Consider the following 19,482-nt stretch of genomic DNA (forward strand, 5'->3'; position numbering starts at 1 on the left):
GCGACCCCAGAAATCGTTTTCCTTTGTAAGTGATGGCGATTTTCTCCGTTTCCCTTCTTGCCGGTAGAACGCTGCCCATGCCGGGTGGGCAGGAGCGCAACCCGGGTCCCCTCGGCGCCTCCCCGCCGCCCCCCGGAACAAAGCAGCCCCCGCCGCACTTCTGGGCTCGCCGGGAAAACTCCGCGGAGCCTGTCCCAGGCACAGCCCCCGGCTCCGGCCCGGCCTCGGCTCTGCCCCCGCTCCCCGTGCGCCTTCATTGTCTCCCCGGCAGGGAGCGCGTAAGGCGGGAGGATCTGCCGAAACCTTTGCCCGGGGGTTCCCCACCTCTGGGGCTGCAGTCTGGGCTCATATTGTAGATTTAAGGAAAAAGTGAGGCCGGTGGGGCTGGCTAGCCCCCGCCAGCTGCGCTTCTCCATCTTAACCCTGTCTGCGGCATGCAGACTGGAGGCAGACCCGGGAGGCTGGCTCTCCTGGGAACCGGGGCTGTCATTTATTTCCCCTTAGAAAGAAACGCGGCCTTGCAGTCATGTCCGTGCGTATATGCACCTTTTCCCTTAGCACCCAGCCTGGAGGGTGGTGCTGTTGACGCTCTGCTCTTTCCACAGGCTAAACTTAAGAGTTTCCACTCTTTTCACCCCCTCTTCAATTTGAGCATGAATGGGGCACTGGTCCTCTCTGGTCTGGGGACTGGGTGCAGGTGCCACACGGCCTCCTGTGCAGCCTGGTGGGTGCCTGCTGTGGTGGGACACTGGAGAGAGCAGGCAGGGCTTGGTGGGACACTGTGCCTGCGATGGTGCCACTTCACTGAACAACCTCAGGGTCGCCTTCAGAGGCTGCCTGCTGCAGTGCAGTCTTCTCTTTCCCAGCTCACCTGAACCTATGTCCTTTCCATCAGTACCCTGGGGCAGTGGGAGGACATGGCACACCCTGAAGTCCCACATCTTCTAGGACATCCTTGATGCCTCCTCCCCATCTTCCCTGCTTCCTAGTTCAGGCTGGAACTCAAGGTAGTGAGCACATTGCACTCTACCTCCCCAGATCTCACTGTGCTTCCAAAATTATCTGGCTCTGGATTGGTTTTGGGGTGTGGGGGGATGTGTGTGAGGAGGAGGGTGGGGGTAAAGTAGGCAAGATTTGGTCACTGGATTAGGAAGATGCACTGTAAGCAGCAGCCATGTGCATGACCCCAGAGCAGTGGCGGCCAGAGCTTTTTGCAAGCTCCAAACGGTGATTTCAGAGGAGATGTATGAGGGTTGTGGCCTGGGTAGGAAATACCTTGTATATGTGTATGCGTCGCAGGGGGGTGTGTGCACCAAGAGCCCCTGGCTGCTTGTCGTTGGAGGGATTAACTTGGGCGCAGCTTTGCAGTGCCTTTTACCCTTCCTGCAGTTGTGCATGGAGCCTTAATCAAGTACCGTAGGTGGAGGGCGGCACTCTGTGAGTCAGAAAAGACGGAAAGGTTTGAACCAGCCGCTTTTCCTCTTCGGCAGCTGCTGGCACAGCATCCACCTGGCCGGGCCTGCCTGTGGTGGGCTGTGCCAGCACCCACAGCCTCCCTGGGGACAGGGCAGAGCAGGGAGTGGCACTGGGACAGTGACAAGGAGGGCAGAGCAGGTAGTGCTGTTGGGGTCAGTCATTGGTGGGGACACAGCAAGCAGTGCCATCAGGGTCAGTGCTATTGGGGACAGAGCAGGCAGTGCCTTGGGGTACAGAGCTGGGCAGTGCCATGGGGACACAGCAGGGCAGTGCCATCAGGGTCAGTGCCATGGGGACAGTGCCACGCGTGGAAAAAGCAGGCAGTGCCATGGGGACAGAGCAGGGCAGTGCCATCGGGGTCAGTGCCATGGGGACAGAGCAGGCAGTGCCATTGCCATGTGTTGCGCAGTAGGACCCACAGCCTGGGGCTACCCCCCTCCCGGTCCCCACCCTGCCGGAGCCCACGCGTGGGACCCCACCGGTGACCTCAGCGTGCGAGCGGGGCGGCGGCGGAGCTGGGGGGGCGGTGTTTTCCAGCGCCGGTGCGGGAGGGAGGGAGGCTCCGGCTGGATTGATGGGCTGGGAAGGGGGGCCGACGGGGTAGGGGTGGGGGACAGGAGGGAAGGAAACGCTTCCTGGGTTGAGCTGAGCGAATCCTGCTCCGACCTGCAGCCGGGAGGGCGCTGCTGCCGCCGGGAGAGGCAGCGCTCGCCGACCCCCCGGGAGCCGCGTCCCTGTTTTATTGCAGCCGGGAAAAAAGGTGCCGGGTTTGCCTGCCTCCCTTTCCCCTTCTGAGCGAGGGAACTTTGCCTCCATTGCACAGCTCTGCCGGGTCGCCCCCGCCCCGCCCTATCACCCGACCGGGCTCTGAATTTTTATTCCTCTTATTACCACCGATATTTTTCCGTCGGGCTCGGCTCGCTCCTCGGCGTGTGTTGCGTGCGCCCGGCGCTAGCGAGAGCCGACATGTCTTACCAAGGCAAGAAGAGCATCCCCCACATAACGGTAAGCGGATCCCGGCACGCAGCGAGCCGCTGCCCTCGCTCCTTTGTTAGCAGGGCGGGGAAGGGCGTGAGGCGGGAGCGCCGCGGCCGCGCAGTGCTCCGCGGATGGCGGCGGGGACCCCGCCAGGCTGCGGGGCCGTGGCTGAGTTTCTCCGGCGCTGGGTGGGTGCGGGCGCCGGTGCCCTCTCCTCCTCCTGCTGGAGCTCCGGGCTGGGAGCGGTTTGATTTTATTTCAGATGTTTATTTTATATTATATTTTTAATTCTGTTTTGTTTGTGGTTTCCCCCCCCCCCTTTCCTCGCCCTCCGCACAGCCGCCGGCGGTGGGTCGGGGCGGGGCGGGGAGGGCCGGCGGGAGGCTTGCCCCGGCGCTGGCGGGGCCGGAGGTCGGGGGCCGGGGGTGGCTGTGCCGCCCTCCCGAGGAGCAGGGCCCGGGGAGGCTCGGCCGCCGGGCGAGGCAGAACAAAAGAGGGAGGGGACGAGCCGCAGCACAACGTGCCGCCGCCCCCCGGCAGCGGGCAGGGGCAGCGCAGCCCCCCGGAGGGGACAGGGGGCGCTGGGCCGGGGTGGGCTGGGGGTGCGGAGAGATCCGAGGTGGGGAAGCGGGGAGGGGGGAGGGGGGGAACGTGGAAAATCAAAGAGCGCCATGATGCCAACACCAACACCTTTCTGTGCTATTAATACATCAGACATGGTGGGGATCAGAAGTCAAAGAGTTAATCAGAACCGTCCTCTTCCTATCTGTGCCTATCTCCCGCTAGATGCTTTTATCCCCGAGCAGGACTACAATAGAGCGTGTTTTCCATGCCAGAAAGAAAGGATCTGGGATCCTTTGGTTCGGTATATTGTTTCTCTTAGATACACCAGATCGACAGGGCTGGGGATAAAGAACAAGCAGAGGTGGTGGGGAGGGGGTTTTCAGGGGAAATCTCCCCAGCAGTTTGGTCACACAGAAATTTTCCCAGAGCCAGTGTCGGTCTGCAGGCTGGTGCCTGCTGTCCTCTCGAGGGGCCGGATCAGTGGGTGATGGGGTCACTGCTGCTGTGGCACCCGGGGCAGAGATGAGTGAGGGAGCAGGGTGAGCTTAAAGAGGAGGCTTGGTTTCATGGAGCTTTCCCAGGAAAGCTGGCACGGTCAGGATGCTGGGAAGCAGGGCAAGTTTCAGTAGCTGAAGAGAGGGCTGCCTGGTGGGTGTGGCAGCTTCCTGAGCAAACCTGGTGGTTCCAGGCATTATTTGAGCCAGTGTTACAAGGCTTGTAAGCTCCTTGAGGTTTTGTTGTTATTGAAAAAAAAATCCTTTAGCCAAAATATTGGGTCAGGAGGGGAACAGCCTTCTTTTAAAAGCAGAGTTCTATGATACCCAAGTGCTGCATTTATACAGTTTTCCATTATCAACAGGCAGCAGTGCCTGGTGGCAAGGCTGAGTCTGGGTGTTGTGATGACTCTTTGAGTGATGGCTCCTTTCACCTCCGTCCTCAGTGCATCGTGTGACTTGGGGTTACTGAGGGTACCTCTGGTCTGGGGGAGGCCCTGGCTGCCCTCTGTGGGAGCGTCAGGTGCTTTGTGTGAGGCTCGACCTCCATTTGCAGCTGGAGTATAACAGGTTCCCACCCATAGCTAGTTGTTTGCTCTCGGATTTGAAGAGAAAGATGAAACTAGAATTACGAGTGTTTGCCTTGGAATCAACAGTTCATTTTAATTTTGTCACTTCTCACAAATTTCCTTCTCTGTGCTGGGGAGAGGATTACTGGGAAAAAGAAAGCCCAAACCTCAGCCTGCTCTCTTTGAAATGGGATGTGTTGAAGCGTCTATAAATGAATATTCATTAACACTACTGTTGAGTTTTGTGACCAAATCAAAGGCATAAATTAACATTAGTGAAGTTGGCAGGCAGCAGACTTGGACTGCCTTTTTTTATTTTATTGTTTTACACTTCTGGCCCTTCTTCTCCAGCAAAAGCAAATCAGGCACTCTGTTACACCTTGTACACACTGCCTATCCCACAAGACCCCACTGGATTTGTCTGCGCGTGTCTTCTGAAGCCCCGTTCCAATATGGTAAATTAGGTATTTCATCTTGCCACTAAGGAAATATGTTGGAGCTTCAAGCCTTCTGGGCTTTCAGGAAATGTGATAGTTCTGTAAAGTTATGCAACAACAACAGCGATGATGAAATCGTATAAAAATGTCATTTGTCACTGTGCTTAACATCCCCCCCCCCCCTTCTTTGGAGCTACACCAGCTCCAGGATTCATTGGAATAGCGAGAAACTAATTTTTGACAGTGTCCTGTGCACTGATACTTTGCTGTGGATTTTCCCGTACCAAACTCATGTTCCTTGCATGGGGCCAGGAGCCGTCCTGAGCGCACAAGGAGAACAGCACCCAGCATCCTGCCACAGCATCCAGCCACAGGCACTCTCTGCAGTCAGTACCTGGCCATAACTTCCCTCCGGGGTCAGGTCTGCAGCATCAGGAACTTTGTGAAGCAAGAGGCAGAGGCTGGTTTCAGCTCTGACCAGTGTGGGTGCAGGTGTCACTCTTGGGAAGACACCCCTGTGGTGTTCTGTCTGGGTTACTCCCCTTGGTGCACGTGGGGATAACTGCCTGCTTGTGCTTCGTCTGACCATGCCTCACCTCCTGACCCCTTCAGACTGTCACCCCCTTCACCTCTTCCCTCTGAAGCAGCTTTATTCCTGCCTTCCTTTCTCCCATTTCTCCTGGAAGTATCTAGGATGACAGAGATGCTGTGTTGCAGACAGGCCCCCTTTTGCTTTGAGCATCTCCCTACTCTTATCTTCCAGATCTGCACCTGCTTTTTTTTAATTTCAGCCCTGGAAAATTCATGCTTCTTGCAATTTATCCTGTTTGTGACTCTCCTGCTGCCCTTTATGCATCCCACACAGCATCTAGGCTTCCAGTTGTTAGCTGAGCACCAGCACTGCTCCAGAATGAGGTGCCATTCTATTCTGAGTCAGACTGGGGAAACTGGGCCCATCTCACTGTAGCTACTGTGGAGAGGACCCTGTATTTGAAGCACCAGACCAGTCTCTGGGTGATGTAAAATAGAGATGCACTGAACCAGAAAGTTAAGCACTTTGGTCACGTCCTCTGCACTGTGTTGAAGTCCTTGGGGGGGTCTCACTCCCCTGGTTCGGGAGTGTTAGCTGGGGATGGAGCAGGCTCTGCATAATGTAAGGGTTGCCACGGATGCATCTGCAGGAGCATATTTCTCAGGCTGTGTAGTACAGTCAGCCACCACATCCATTGCTGAGGTGTTTTTCCGCATGAGGTGGCAATGTTTTGTGCTTCGGTTGTGCAGGCATGCTCTCATGCAGACCAGATTTCACAGGATTCAACCCCCGCCCATTGCTTTTATCGTCGCTATTATATTCCTCTTGTGCAGCATATTACAGGGAATCAATGGGGATGATAACACCGAAAGATCTGTTACAAATTATTTTGGCTTGTGTGTCTTGGTAGCACTTGGCACGTTCAAGCTAGGCCTCAGCCCAGAAGAACTCAAAATTATCGCATATACATAGCACAATTTGAAAAAAAAGCACGTGGCATGTAAAATGTCTGTTAGAGGACTTGTTTGTTCCAGTAACGATTGCAACGATTAAAACATAATCAGCGTCAGCTCGGTGAAGAGGAGGTGTGAAGACAACTCTACTGAGCAAAGGGAGAATAGTTAGTCACCTAAGCAAATGCAGGGAGGGACATGAGAGAGGCAAATGGTGCCCGAATCTCTTAGAAAAGGCAATAATATTCCTAGGAAAGGTCCAAGGGTTGGCATATGAATGGGGGAACGAGGTGCTGGGCCTGAGTTGGCAGATTGTAAGGCATGGGGAGGCAGAGAGCTCAAAAACGTGGTGTTAGGGAGGCAGGATCTCACTATTGAGCTTAGCAAGTAAAGAGAAGAGCTGGCCAAGATGAGAAAAAGAAGCAGATGCAGAAAAATGAGGAGAGTCTGGAGAAATTCAGAGGAGTGGGCACAGAGAATAATTTTAGTTGTAGCCTTTTGAATTGATTGACGTGAAGAGAGCTGAGAAATAAGTAGGCTTCGGTTGAACATGGCAGAATACTTTGAGAGAGGAAAAAATGCATTTGTCTGGACTTCTGCTGCGTGAGACTTTGGTCTCAAGCTAACTACGAGGGTCAAGATGGAAAACTTTCTGTTTGGCCTAAGCAAAGTGCTGGGGTAACGTGAGGTGTTCTGGTGTGAGCCAGTGCAAGAGCTGCCGGCCACCAGCTAGTTCACTTTGAACACCAGGGCTACGTGTCCTACAGATGTAAAGTGTGGTGAGTACCTGGAATGGGGAACCAAAGTCCTCATCTGGTGTAGGTCTATTCTGTATCTCCCTTGGCCATGCCTTTTTCCCATCCACCTTCATTTAACATTGTGAAGCTACAGATTGGTGTGTGACTTGCCAAAAGTGTTTGAAAAGCCTACTGAGTGCTGGGCATGGGAACAATGTCTCTCATTATTATTCTGCTATTGGCGCAAGATTTGGACTGATTGAAGCACTTTTTGTCCTGCTTTAAAACACCAAGGTCTGGGACTTCTGAATCCCTTCTTACTCTTGAATATTTCTTTAATAATCAAAGTTACATTTTTCCACCTGTAGCTGTTGAGGAGACTTGGCCCCTCTCAGTTTACTTATCTATTGATGAACATTTGTGAATTCATATTGCATATTGCACTGGACTTGGCAGCTCTGGAGATGCTTTAGCTGCTTCAGCAGAAGTAGTTGGACTTCCAACCACCATTTCTATGATTCTGTGATAAGTCTCCTTTTTCTACAGGAGAAAAATTGGCCACAGTGTTTAAGCCACTTCCATCGAGTGTCTTAAATTACATTCAGAGTAGGTCCTTCTGGGGACATTTCTATGGAGATTGAAACCTTTGGCAGAGGGACAGAAAAGAAGGGTTTGGGGCAGTGATTCCTTTAACTGCCACAGCAAGTTTGTTGGTTGGTGCTCTCAGCAGGGCATCAGGGTTTTCAGTGTCATAGCTGGTGCCACCATTGCTGGAAGCTGGGCAGGTTTGGAAAGGGGACAGTGGCTGTCTGGGAAGACAACTGATGTGGTGAGGTAGTTGTTCAGCAAGTCTGAATCTCCTTCTTACAAGTGCCGAGAGCGACCGCTGGCAGTGAACCACTTTCCTCACAGGAGGTCAAGGTCTGCTTTCTGTTTTGCTGCCATTTCTTTCATAAGCAAGTTTATACATGTGGTAAAGGGGAGAAGCTTCATTTTCCTTTGCGGAAAAGGAGGGCCCACTGGCTTGTGAAGCAGTCAGACACTGAGAGTTAGCTGGGATGAATTTCTTGCTGCTTTTGTAAGTATGAGAGAGATGGAACAGAGATGAGCAGCAAAATAATTTGCAGGTTTCTAATCTTGCAACATGTGAAGATGGCGCCTTGTCCGCTGGGACAGAGATACTTTGGGATTACTTTTGCTTGTCTCTTGATGTGCTTGTCACAAGATGAAGTTTCGATCTGTGGTGCATGTCCTGATGAGGTTTAAGGCCTCAGCTCTTCCTTATGTCCCTACTGAATAATAAACGTCCCCGCTGATTTCCGTAAAGTCTCTCTGTAAAATCTGAGTAAAGCTGATCACCCTTACCACCTTGCATGTGGCTGGCTAAAGGAGTATGCAGTGCTTGCAGCTAAGAGACTGTGGAAGGGTTGTTCATGGACCAGCGCAGATACCATGGGAGGTGGAGCAGCAAGTGTTGCAACTTTCTATGACTTGCAAGAAAAGTAGATACGTGAGGCAACAAAACAGCAAAAAGTGTCTAGGTGCAAGCAATACGCACCTGTACCCACCACATTTAGTCGATCGTGAATTACCATTGCAAACTTCATATTCAAGGACATTTTTTGGTATTCTGTTTCCCTTGCATCCACCTCCTCTGTCAGAGAAGGGGTTCCTTATGGCCTTAGCTGGATTTTGACCATGACTGGTGACAAGACTGATGTGTCCCGGTAACCTGATGCAGGTTTTTGAGTAGAAATTAGATAAAACTCATCTTTAGTTCAGTGGCACACTGCAGCCAGCTGTGCTGTAAATTGCTGTTGTTTTTTCCCAAGTTTAACCTTTCCTACGAATGGCTTGCTGAGAGTTTGAGATCAGCTCTAATTGATGTAACCTGTTTGTAACCCAAGAGATGGCTACAACAACAAACAATGGAGGGTTCAACCCTCCGGCCCCTACTTAGGTGAAACCCCTGCTGATGCCAGTGATTATTGTCACCAGTAAGATGTTTGTTGTGCTTCCCTTCTAAAAGCAAAGCAAAGATGACATTTACAGTGAAGAAATCCCCAAGGAGTTAGTAGCTGTAGGAGTAGCCGTTTTAGACTGTGTGATTAAGGAGTGAAATTGCTAGTTGAATAGAAAGTCAGGTCTCCAAAGTGGAAACAAAAGAACATCAGATCTTTTAAATGAATAAAGATGAATGAATATATTGGCTACAGACCAAGATACAGCATTACTACAATCAACATAATCCTTCCTAAATGAATTGCCATATACTGGAGCGTATTTGTTAAGAAAAGGACCTTAAAAGCAGATTCTCCATTAGCGGCCTATCGGAAATGATGCCTCAAGGATACAGTGTTTTACAAGCAATTCCCTGAGTTGATTCAGGGATCACCCTAGCTAAAAATTACTTCCTATGGAGGGTAACCTAGACATGAAATTCAAAAGGAAGGATAGTGCTAATTAAAACCAGGTCTTCTATGAGCAGACAGTACTTCATGAAATCCCATTTACAGCTCTTTGATCCTTATGAAAGGATTTTAAGCAAGCCTTCCTCTTGGGAAGGTATCTTCTTCTGCCATTAAGTTTAAAAATGTTCCTTATTTCTAAGTACTTTGCTAAAAGCAAGGTAATTTAAGTGTATTGTGTCACAGCTGGGTCTGAATCTGACCAGCTCTGACAATAGACAACCAAATATATCCACAAAGGAAATATCTTTTAAATCTCTTTAATATTATGGGAAATAACTCTGCAAGGAGGAATGCACAGCAGCAGAGAGAAGCTCTGAGTGTCTCCCTCCATTGCCTGCCAGTGAGACTTTTGCCTTTGACAAACTTCTTGTCTTGTGGAGATTTGGGTAATCAAGGAGAACACAAACTTCAGCCTGTGGCTTTCGAACCTCCCCTCTAAATTGGGGATTCTGTGTATTTTCTAACTCTCAGTGGCCTTTTTAAAGCCTTAGCAACAGAGGGTTCTCAAATGCTAAAAAAGTAAAGATGAATGCCTTGGCTGCAAGTGCGATAACGTAGCCTAATGCCTTCTTATGTCTATTGCCTTTAATCTGATGTCTTTTCAACCACATACGTTTATAGGCAGAGAACTGGAAATACAGGTGGATTTGGAATTTAAACTGTTTTCAAATGGCTATTTAGCATAAAATCCTTAGTCATCTTCAGGGCCATTGACTAATCTGGATTTTAGAGAATACAGGCATTGTTGCTCTGGAGATGTAAGGACAATGGTGTATTCTAGTAAGTCTTTAGAATTACGCAAAGAGTGAAACCACTGTGGAGTGTTTCCTCCTTTAGGCCTGGAAAATCTGGGGCAAAGAGTGTTGCAAAGACTTTTTCAGTTGGCAATGGCTGCAGTGCAGCAATCGTAAAAGTCCAAATCCAGGAATGAAGCAGTGCTTAGACTCATATGTTGGGTATGTTATATGAAGTTCATTGTAGCTAAATTATAAAGCAAACTGTAAATAATTAAAAATACATAATTTACCTGATTTAGAGCTGGAGATGCAATAGATAGACATGCCTTTCATGGAAGAAAAGGAAAAAATGTAATAGCGTATATCAGAATTACAGTCTGGACAGGTGCTGCTATTTGATGAAAACACCACTCTTGAAATCTCTGGCAGATTCTTTTTTTTTTTTTTTTCTTTTTCCAAGCTCCATCTTGATGATAGAGGTGTGGTCTTCTCTAAAAGATGCCTGCAGGTGCAGTACCATGGGTATTGATACTGAAGAAAGATGTGCGGTTTGCTATAACTTGTGCTGCATTTTATTTTGACATGCTGCACCAATTTGAAATAGTACTTAGTAAATCTTATGTCAGAAGATGGCAGTTTTATTTCTTATGTTACTGTGTTTCTTAGTAGTTCCAGAAGCAGATTGAGAACTGCGTCTGTAAAAAATGTATTTGAATTTTGTTGTGTGTCATATTTTTAAATACATCTAGCTCTGAGTGGAGTAGGTGAATGAAAAAAAGGCTAATTTTAAATTTCTTTGCCATTGTTCCTGCTCTAACATTTGATCCTAACATTTGGATCATATTTACAAATAACCCAGAATTGAGTGATTTACTCACCAAATGAATTCGACTTCACTTGTAATTGTGCAGAGCCCACTGCAGATTTTGGGACTGCAGATTTTGGGACTGCAGCAGGGCTCAGGCTCATCATCCGGCAGTTTGATGCAGACGCTGCTTGTCTCTGCTGGCCTTCTACCGTTGCGAGTGTATAAAAATACGGACACGCTTCACAAGAGCTGAGACAAGCTGATTTAAAATACCCAGTAAACCAGGCAATTTATACAAATTGTGCCAGTCACCAGCTTACAGATGTTCTGTGTTGCTCTTACTGTAATGCAAACAATAGTTGTAAGGGAGCGAAAGCCACCGCCTCGCCTCTGAGTGAACGGCCCCTCCTCCTGCAGCAAATGATGCTGAGTTTGTGGCATCTCCGTCTGCTGCCGTGAAAATTGCTATCATGTCACAGACTAAGCTCTGTGGCTTTGCTGCCAGATTAAGGGGGAGAAGCTAGACCACGATTAGCAAAACCTCACCAGGAAAGCAATGCGCTGGGTTTGAAGGTGAAGAGCTGTGGATAATAGGAATGGCTGTATCACACTCAGCAGCGAGCTGAGGCGGGAGGTGTCAGAGCGCTTGTAAAATGGAGCTGCAGGGAGACAGAAGATAAGCATCGTTGCTGTGCTGATGCTGTGTCATAGCCAGGCACAAGGCCCGGAAGCAAACGGCTTTGCATCGATGCGGTCGCATCATTGCAGCAGTGATGGGTGGAGGAGAAAGCCCTCGGCTCCCACACCCTGCGGCGAATGCTGAGCAATGGCACGGACTGACAGCGGTGCTTTCCGCACCTCCCATGTCAATGAGAGCAGGGGTTTTTTCCCCCTTGAATCTTGGCACCTAATGAATTGCTCAGTTTATATGTTCCATATAATACCCCCTCTCTGTTTTGCTGTGTTCCGCTGCCTGTCCTTGGCGGGCTGGAGGGAGGAGAGGGTCCTGGCAGCTTTCCTCACCTTGCACCGGGCAGAGCTGGGCTGGCAGCTTCTTGTGCCAGGCGATGCACTGCAAGCTTGGTGTGGAGCCCTCAGGGCTCAGCAGGCAGGGCACCAGCATCTGAGACATCTGTTACCTGAATATAAAGGTGGCAGCCACCCTATAAAGGCTTACACTCGTCACCTCCTGAGTTGAGTAATGAGCACGTTGTTTTGTACTGCGAGAGAGCCCGAAGGTCGCCCGAGTTGCTGGGGGTACATCTGAGAGCTAGGCAAAGAAGGTGTCCTGCCCGGAGGGATTTACAAATGGGAAGGGGAAATATGGGCCAGCGCTGCGTGGTTAATTCATGAGCTGCAGGTCACTCCTCCCCCCGGCACTTTCCCCAGGGTGCTACACGCTGTGGCTGTCCTCCAGCCGGGAACAGGGTCCAGGCAGAAGAGAGCTTTGGTCTCTTGATTTTTTTGGTTTTTGGTTTTTCTGGACATTTGGCACTTGGTAAGAAAGCTGCAAGCAGCCTGCCTGACACCAGGCCCCCGGGAAATAATAAATGGTCCCTGACCACGCACAGCCAGGCTGCGTGCCTGAGGTGGCTAACCTACTTCATAGTCCCCGTGTGTGCCCGAAAGCAGGGCTGTGCCTGTCCCTGAAACCCATGCCTAGGCTATGGTGGGGGCTGAATACTCACATGCTGGCCAAGGGTTTGTATGAAAGTTTATTTCAGGGAGAATATAGCAAATTGCTTGTTAACATTACTCACGCCTCCCTGCTGGTCAGGTTTGTGTAATTTTTCCAGCGTGTTCATGGAAACACATCTGGATGGGTAGGTGCACGCAGAGGTTTGGTACCGCAGCTTTGGCTAAGGACAAGCCACCCCGCAGCTTTGGCTAAGGACAAGCCACCCCGGGTCCCGAGCAGGGTGTAGGAGGCAGCGCCTGTTTGCTTGGGCACAGCGTGCTGCCGGGGTGTCCACGCGGCACTGAAACCCCACCTGGGTCGCTTGTGCCCGTCAGCACCATCTGCGCAGAGGTACCCTGCTTTGCTCGTGCTCCTGGCTTGTAGCAATCTGTGACGTGTCCTACAGACATGCTGACAGCTTGAGTTGGGTGGGAAAAGTTCCAACAAAACCCTTTTTCTTCTGAATTTGCTGATCTGCTGGAATGGAAATGTGTGCCAGAGATGTCTCCGTATCTATCAGGTCCTGATGAAAGCTGGACAAGGCTCTGTGGCAACCTCCCCGCTGGCTTGGCAGACTACCTGGGGAGCACCAAGGTTTGTGGGTTTTTGGCAGCCTCATCTCCCATGGCTTCCTGTTCTTGGCTGGGGGCAACCTTAGCCACAGGCCAGCTCAGGTGCAGGACCTGCTCCCTTTTGCAACAATTTTGAATGGTTTGTGTTTTCTTCTGAGCAGGAAGGTGTCAAGAATTAAAACCTTGAAAGACTCCATAAAGTGCAGTTTTCTTTCTTCACCAGAATTTCTTAGACCCTCCGAAATTCTGAAGAAGGAAACTTTGTAGCTAAACATTCAGTAATCCTTTATAAACTGTAAGTGAGGCTTAATTTAATGAATGACTCGCATAATTGAGTGCTTTCTTGAAACTGCATTTGAATCCTTTTTAGTTTCCGATTATTCTAATAGCTAGTTTTGCCACTTATATATGTATATTTATATATAAAACCGTATAAAATCCTTATGTCTCCAATTATTTTTCTGGGGTTGTACTTCTGCTTTATTTTAGTCTGTCTTATTTTCCTGGCCTGTTACATTTGTTTCTATTTATTATGCATCTTCTCCTGTTTTAAAAGAAATAAAATGTAAAACATCTTGATGAGCGTGCAGATTTTTTGCCTCATTAGCAGTGACAGATGCAGTGCTCTGGTAATGTTCCTTGCCCGTATCAATAAGCACTTGCCTCTTGTAATTGGACAGTATTAATGTTTAGGAAAGCAATGGAATGAGCTTAAAAAGATCTCACAAGATGGTGGTCTCCGCAGGTCAGCGGCGTAGTAAATCATCATGGTGAGGAGATGCAACTTGCCAGCATGTGGCAAAATGACTTATTGCCATTCACAAGTCCTGCGATTACAAGTGATAGTAGAGAGGCTGGGGGAAAACAGGGAGCCTGCTCTGGCAAATTGCAGACTGAGGACTTGCATTCATCTCCATCCTTTAACGAGAGGGTACCAACATCTGAGGCAGGTCCCGGGGACATTTCATTGAGGTTCTGTGCCTTGGTTCCCCCCTAAGGTCATCTCACTGCTGCAGCACATGGAGAAAAGCCTCAAATCTTTGTACGTACTCTTTTGTCACGGGCTGTATTTAAAATGTCTTTTCCACCCATCTTTCTCCCCTTAAAATTTCTGCTTCTCCCTTTTTCCTTTTCTAGAATGATACAGAGGGCTATAGAGGCTTTGAACCTGCAAAATGTTCAAATACGAGATGAAAAGCAAATATGCTACTTATAACGGAGAAGTTACATTGAAGAAACATTGTTGTAACACCCCTAACTCTGACTTAGCGCTTTTTAATTAATAAATTTTTAGAAGGTCTGTATCATTGTCCTGGTTTTATAGATGAGGAAACATACCAACTCATTTAGTTGTCTTCTAAACTGGGAACTTGGGACATGCATGTTTTATATGCATGAGTCATCCTGTAATTAAACCAGGAACTGGGTCTGGAGTGAGAAGTCTAAAACATGGACAAAAATGAAGATTCTGAGTTATTGTTTAGTAAGCCAAGGAAATAATTTACAATAGATGGCCTTTTTATATACGAATGGGAAAGTAAGGTTCTGACTGCTTTAGAGTTTTCCATCATTCACAGTCACTTGGCAAAAGTCTTTGCAAAAGCATTACACGCTGAAGTTATGTACTGTCTCTGGCGAGGCGGTGGAGTGTTGGTGATTCCAGTACCACTTCTTCAATGAGAGAGTTAAATATTGGTTCTCAGGAATATGCAGTGGTAAAATTTGCTTTCTCTAAAATGGATTTTTTGAGAACAGACTGTAACCATTTGAATCGAGAAAAATGGAAACAGATGATCGTTGTGAACAGTGCCGCAGCAGACTTGATATTTTTTCATGGGGAAAAAAATGTTTGCTTTCTGGCACTTTAGAAAATACCAGGAGGCAGTAGCTCGCTCTGCTGTTCATGTGGTATTTCAGGTAAACCAAACCTTTGAGGCTGCACTCCTGGCATCGTTCATGGAGTGGGTGAGGTACGGCGTGGGGAACCTCAGTACAGAGTGCCCCCTGCTCACCAGCAGCCTTTGTCCTGCAGCAATCACAAATTAGACAACAATTCATTCTTCATGCCCACTAGAAACTAGGTTTTCTGGAGTCAGTCTGTAACACAGTAGAGGAGGTGCAAGCTGTGGGCCGTGTCCCTTGGCCACCTTGATGGAGTGGCCAAGTTGACTCTGCTGAGCTGATGCTGCTTTCAGCACCTTTCCTGGGCAGGAATTTCTGCATGACGGAGCTCGGCAGCCTCTCCTGACCTTGTCCCTGGCCATTTCAAGCTCTGTTACTCTCCCAGGGGTGCTGAGTCTCCCAGGTGAGCTCAGCTTGGCCATTCCAGTGTTGGGAAGTTTATTCTGGGGCCTTCTCTTCCCATTTTGGCCTTTGTACAATAAGGTGGTGGTAAAAAGGGGATGTAGCAGGATTTCAAGTGTTTCCATGTGCAATGAGTTCTGCTTTGAGGAAAAAAGACTGATGGCCGTGAGGCCTCATGTTCCAAAAGTCAGAATTAAACACTCAGTGAAACTATGGTTTTCCTTTCCACCGTCTGTGGACTCACCCGAATCTATGGCATAGACCCTTATGTAGGGTAAGTGCTTTGATGTTAAATGGCTTTCTATATGGTGTAAGCCTATTCGTTATCATCAGTATGTTATTATGTTTATTTATTTCAACAAACCCACATTTCTTCCTTTTTTCTTTCCCCCAGAGTGACCGACTACTCATTAAAGGTGGAAGAATTATCAATGATGACCACTCCTTCTATGCAGACATATACCTTGAAGATGGACTTATAAAGTTGGTTTTTTAAAATATCAAACTTTTTTTGCATGCCTGTTAGCATAGACTACTGTGATTTCTGGGTGGTGCTGACCTGAAATCTTGCAGCCAGCATCTTGGTTACCTCTAGATGTGGGGCCATAGCAGAGGAATGTTTAATTATGAAATTCTGCCATTTTATCTTCACTAAGATTAGATAAGTAGAACATTTCTTTACTATAAGTTGAAGGTATTTGCTTTTCAAACAGTTCAATCCTAGTTTCTTCTAAAATAGTCAAGGCAAGTAGGGGCTCTCAAGAAGTAACGCTAAGGACAGTGGATATTTTTGAGTCCATGTATGACAGAGGGCTCATTACAGCTGTTTTCCCCACATGTAATCAGGGCGAATGCAGCTAAGCTCTAAAGGATTGTATGGCACAGGAACTGCCCCATGTCACACAGTGCTAACGGGGACCTACTCCTCAGTTCCTCTGTTGGTTAATGCTGAAGCATGGCATGTCTTGTTCCTACAACCTTGTTACGCATTGCTTGAATCTCCCTTTTCTTGTTTAACAATGGTGTAGAATCTTAAATCTTCACACTATTAGACAGGAACTCCTACTGGTTTATCAGGATATAAAATACAGGAACTGGGAAAGTATTCCTTAGGTGAAAAACCATGAAATACATGTTACTGATAGCCTGGGAAACAGTAACAGAGATGTCTATTCATGTAGCTCTGCTGGTCCTACCTTGGCTTAGTGGAGATGGGGGTCTCTGGTTTTGCAAATTCATGTGGTGTGTACAAGCGCTCTGATGTACACAAGGATCGAAGCCTTTTTCTTGACGGCTAAACATTTTCACTAGTGACCTAACAAGTTTGGTCTCCAGAGGCTACAATTTAATGCACAGAAACATAATTATGGTTATCTGGTAAATAATTTATCACCTACTTGTTTTCAGAGCTCCTTTTCTTAACAATATATCATCACATTAGAAGATTGATTCTTTACATATCTGTGGCTGCTTACATTATTCACGATTCAGGTTATTATAACAGAAGAAAATTCTGAATGCTTGTATGGACTACGTGGTTTTCTTTTTAATACTGCACTCCGCTTTTCCAGTTGTAGTGTTACTTGCATTGCAGAAGCGGCAAAAGGAGCATATCATTTTAAGCACAGAAGGCACAAAATTATGAACACATATTTTTTTAATAGCAACAATCAACCAAGTTGTCGACAGTTGAGTTTTTCTCTGCTTTTGTTTGTTCAGATGCAGCATCAGAACTGATATAACAACTAAGCGCGTGAGATGCTGTGAGTCTGAAACCGCTGTGGATTTTTGGCCTTGATTCCCGAAATGCAATGGTATTCAGTAGGCAGGTTAGCAATGCCAAGCCTTCAGCTGCCCTGCCATTTAGTGGCCCTTGCTAAGCACCTCTGAAATCCATGCATGGATCCATACCTCCAGACAGTATTGCAGCTGCCCGAGATAGCTAGGATTAATAATGAATAGATGGACAAGATCTTAATTTTTAAAATGCCTTTATCTTTGCCTAAGGAGGAAAGTTTACTATTCAACACCCTGAGTTGTGCCTGGTTTCCTGGATTTAGATGACCAGAGGTTTTTCTTTGTAAACTGTGCAAGAAGTCCTGCTCTGAAAAAGCAGCTACTTTGTGAGGGCAGCCTGGTGCGAGATGGGCTTGGGTCCTAACTGTGTTCAGATGACAAATTCTGCAGGCTAGGGAAGCCTTATATTTTCTGTGATTGGTCTCTCTTAGTTTCTCCAGCTGGAACTGCCCATTGTGTCTAAATATTTAGCATAGTTGTTAAATGTTGCTCAAGATCCTTTGGAGCAGGACCTTGAACCTCAGGCATCCACATTTCAGTTGATGCCCTGACTCTCCAGCTGCAGATCCTGCTGATAATACAGAATTCTTTCCACCGAATGGAGCTGCCACCAAACCACTCAGCCCAGAATAGGCAATAGTGTTCTGGTTTTGCTGGGATATAAAAAATCTTGGTTAATTTTCTTATTCTACAGTGGAAACTGATTGGAAAATAGAAGGTTGGGTTTCTCTTGCTGACTAATGAAAGGAAGTAGGGTCTTTTAAGGCTTATGTCCCTGAAGATTGTGCTTCAGAGAGGAATGTAGATATAACCTTGAACGTGTTTGAAGATTAGCTATAGTTTGGAGGATGGTAGATGTTTTCTCCTACCTATCAATGCTCAAACTGTCTCCCTAGGTACAAGGGAGCAGCGGTGCATGTGGATTTTTCCTAGCTGAAACTTAAACCCTGCACACTCGGGTGGCAGCTGAGAGGCAGTTCTCCGGTGTCTAAATAGTAATTTAGATATTTAGTAATTTAAATTGCCATTGGTACGTAAATAATATATTTTGCTTACATCTATCCTGTCTCGTTTCCACATGAGGAAATGAGCCCTGGTCTGCATGCCAAGCAGCAGGTCACGGTCTGGTGCTTGATGACCTCTGCTCCGTCCCTGCCAAGCGGAAGGGTTGAGTCCCTCCAGGCTGGGTGCCTGTGTGCAGCGTGGGTGGCTGCAGATGGGGTCTCCAGAGCTGGGCAGGAGACGAGCCAAGTTAGGGGTGCCTCAGATGCCTGAAAGAGATCTGGGCTTGATGACAACAGAAATAACTCCACAGGGTCCTGGGGAAGGTTTTCAGCTTTCTCAGGTTAACCTGAAACCTGCTGTTTCCTTTAATCAGCTCGTGTATGACAGAATTTACCAGCTTGTTCAACTGAAGAGGGTAGACAGCATCACCTTCTGTGAGTCTGAGTTTTCTAGTTGCTGGTGCATCAGAAAACCAGCTCAGTCATTTGTACAGTGTCTAGAATACAGTTATCTGCACTATTCTATTTTTTCACCCACAAGTAACTGAACCCCACTCATTAACATACACTTAGCATTAATGAGTGAGGAATTCAGGAATCATGTCACATTATCTCTTACTCTGTGTTCTAGTCAGTCAGAATAAAAATAACCTTGAATGCCAGTGAAGATTAGCCCTCTTCCAGCCTTAATCTTGATGTCAGGGCAAGAGATGAGGCAGGCTCCTGACAAGTAATAGCACAGCATCATCCACAAAGGCCATTTGGTCCCACGTCACTTTGGCATGGATGACTTCACCCATTGCCAAATAAGTTAACTCAACTGTACACTGAAAATACTGAGCAATGAATCATCAAAAAACTTCTGAACATACTTTGCACTCTTTCACTTCGTTAGGATATGTGTTTTCTTGAACAGGGAACGGGTAGTTACTGATTGTGGAAGAAAATAAAAATGAATTGCTTTTGTATTTTTGTGTAGGTTTTCTTTAATATTGTTATTTTCAGTAAGGTGTGGTAGTCCTTGGAGTGCAATTCCACCTTAGACATATTTAAAGGAGGTTGGTCATACTAATTTTTTCTCCCGGTTCAGTTTTTTAGCCACACAAACACTGCACAAAGGTTGAGGACTCTTCTGATTAAATCTGGGGAGTGGATTCACCTAATGAAAATTAGTGCAGCACCATTATTATCCGTGGGGCTACCTAACTTTATACAAGCTTTCAGTGTGCTCATGGGTTGGAGTGCCTTATGGTATGCCTTCGCGAGTCAGATTTTAACAGCAGAGAAGCTTCTTGCAACTTGTTTGTGCAGTTGGATGTGCTGGGCTGCTGCTGGCTTTTGCAAACACATCAATTCCCTGTTTGTCGTGGT

At 47.6% G+C, this 19,482-nt stretch overlaps 1 protein-coding gene across 2 annotated transcripts in view; it reads left to right on the forward strand.

Moving 5' to 3' along the window:
• Positions 1-19,482, forward strand: part of CRMP1 (collapsin response mediator protein 1) — a 51,728-nt gene that overhangs the window by 1,263 nt on the left and 30,983 nt on the right. The window contains exons 1-2 of one of the 2 annotated variants that reach the window (XM_054825100.1): positions 2,079-2,481; positions 15,705-15,793. In XM_054825100.1, coding sequence (XP_054681075.1) covers positions 2,443-2,481; positions 15,705-15,793 — 128 coding nt within the window. In that variant the 5' untranslated portion in view covers positions 2,079-2,442. Of the gene's footprint in view, positions 1-2,078; positions 2,482-15,704; positions 15,794-19,482 lie in introns of those variants that run through there. The other variant, XM_054825099.1, reaches the window with a different exon arrangement.

The sequence above is a fragment of the Grus americana genome, chromosome 4 (assembly GCF_028858705.1).
Source record: "Grus americana isolate bGruAme1 chromosome 4, bGruAme1.mat, whole genome shotgun sequence".
Lineage (NCBI taxonomy): Eukaryota > Metazoa > Chordata > Aves > Gruiformes > Gruidae > Grus > Grus americana.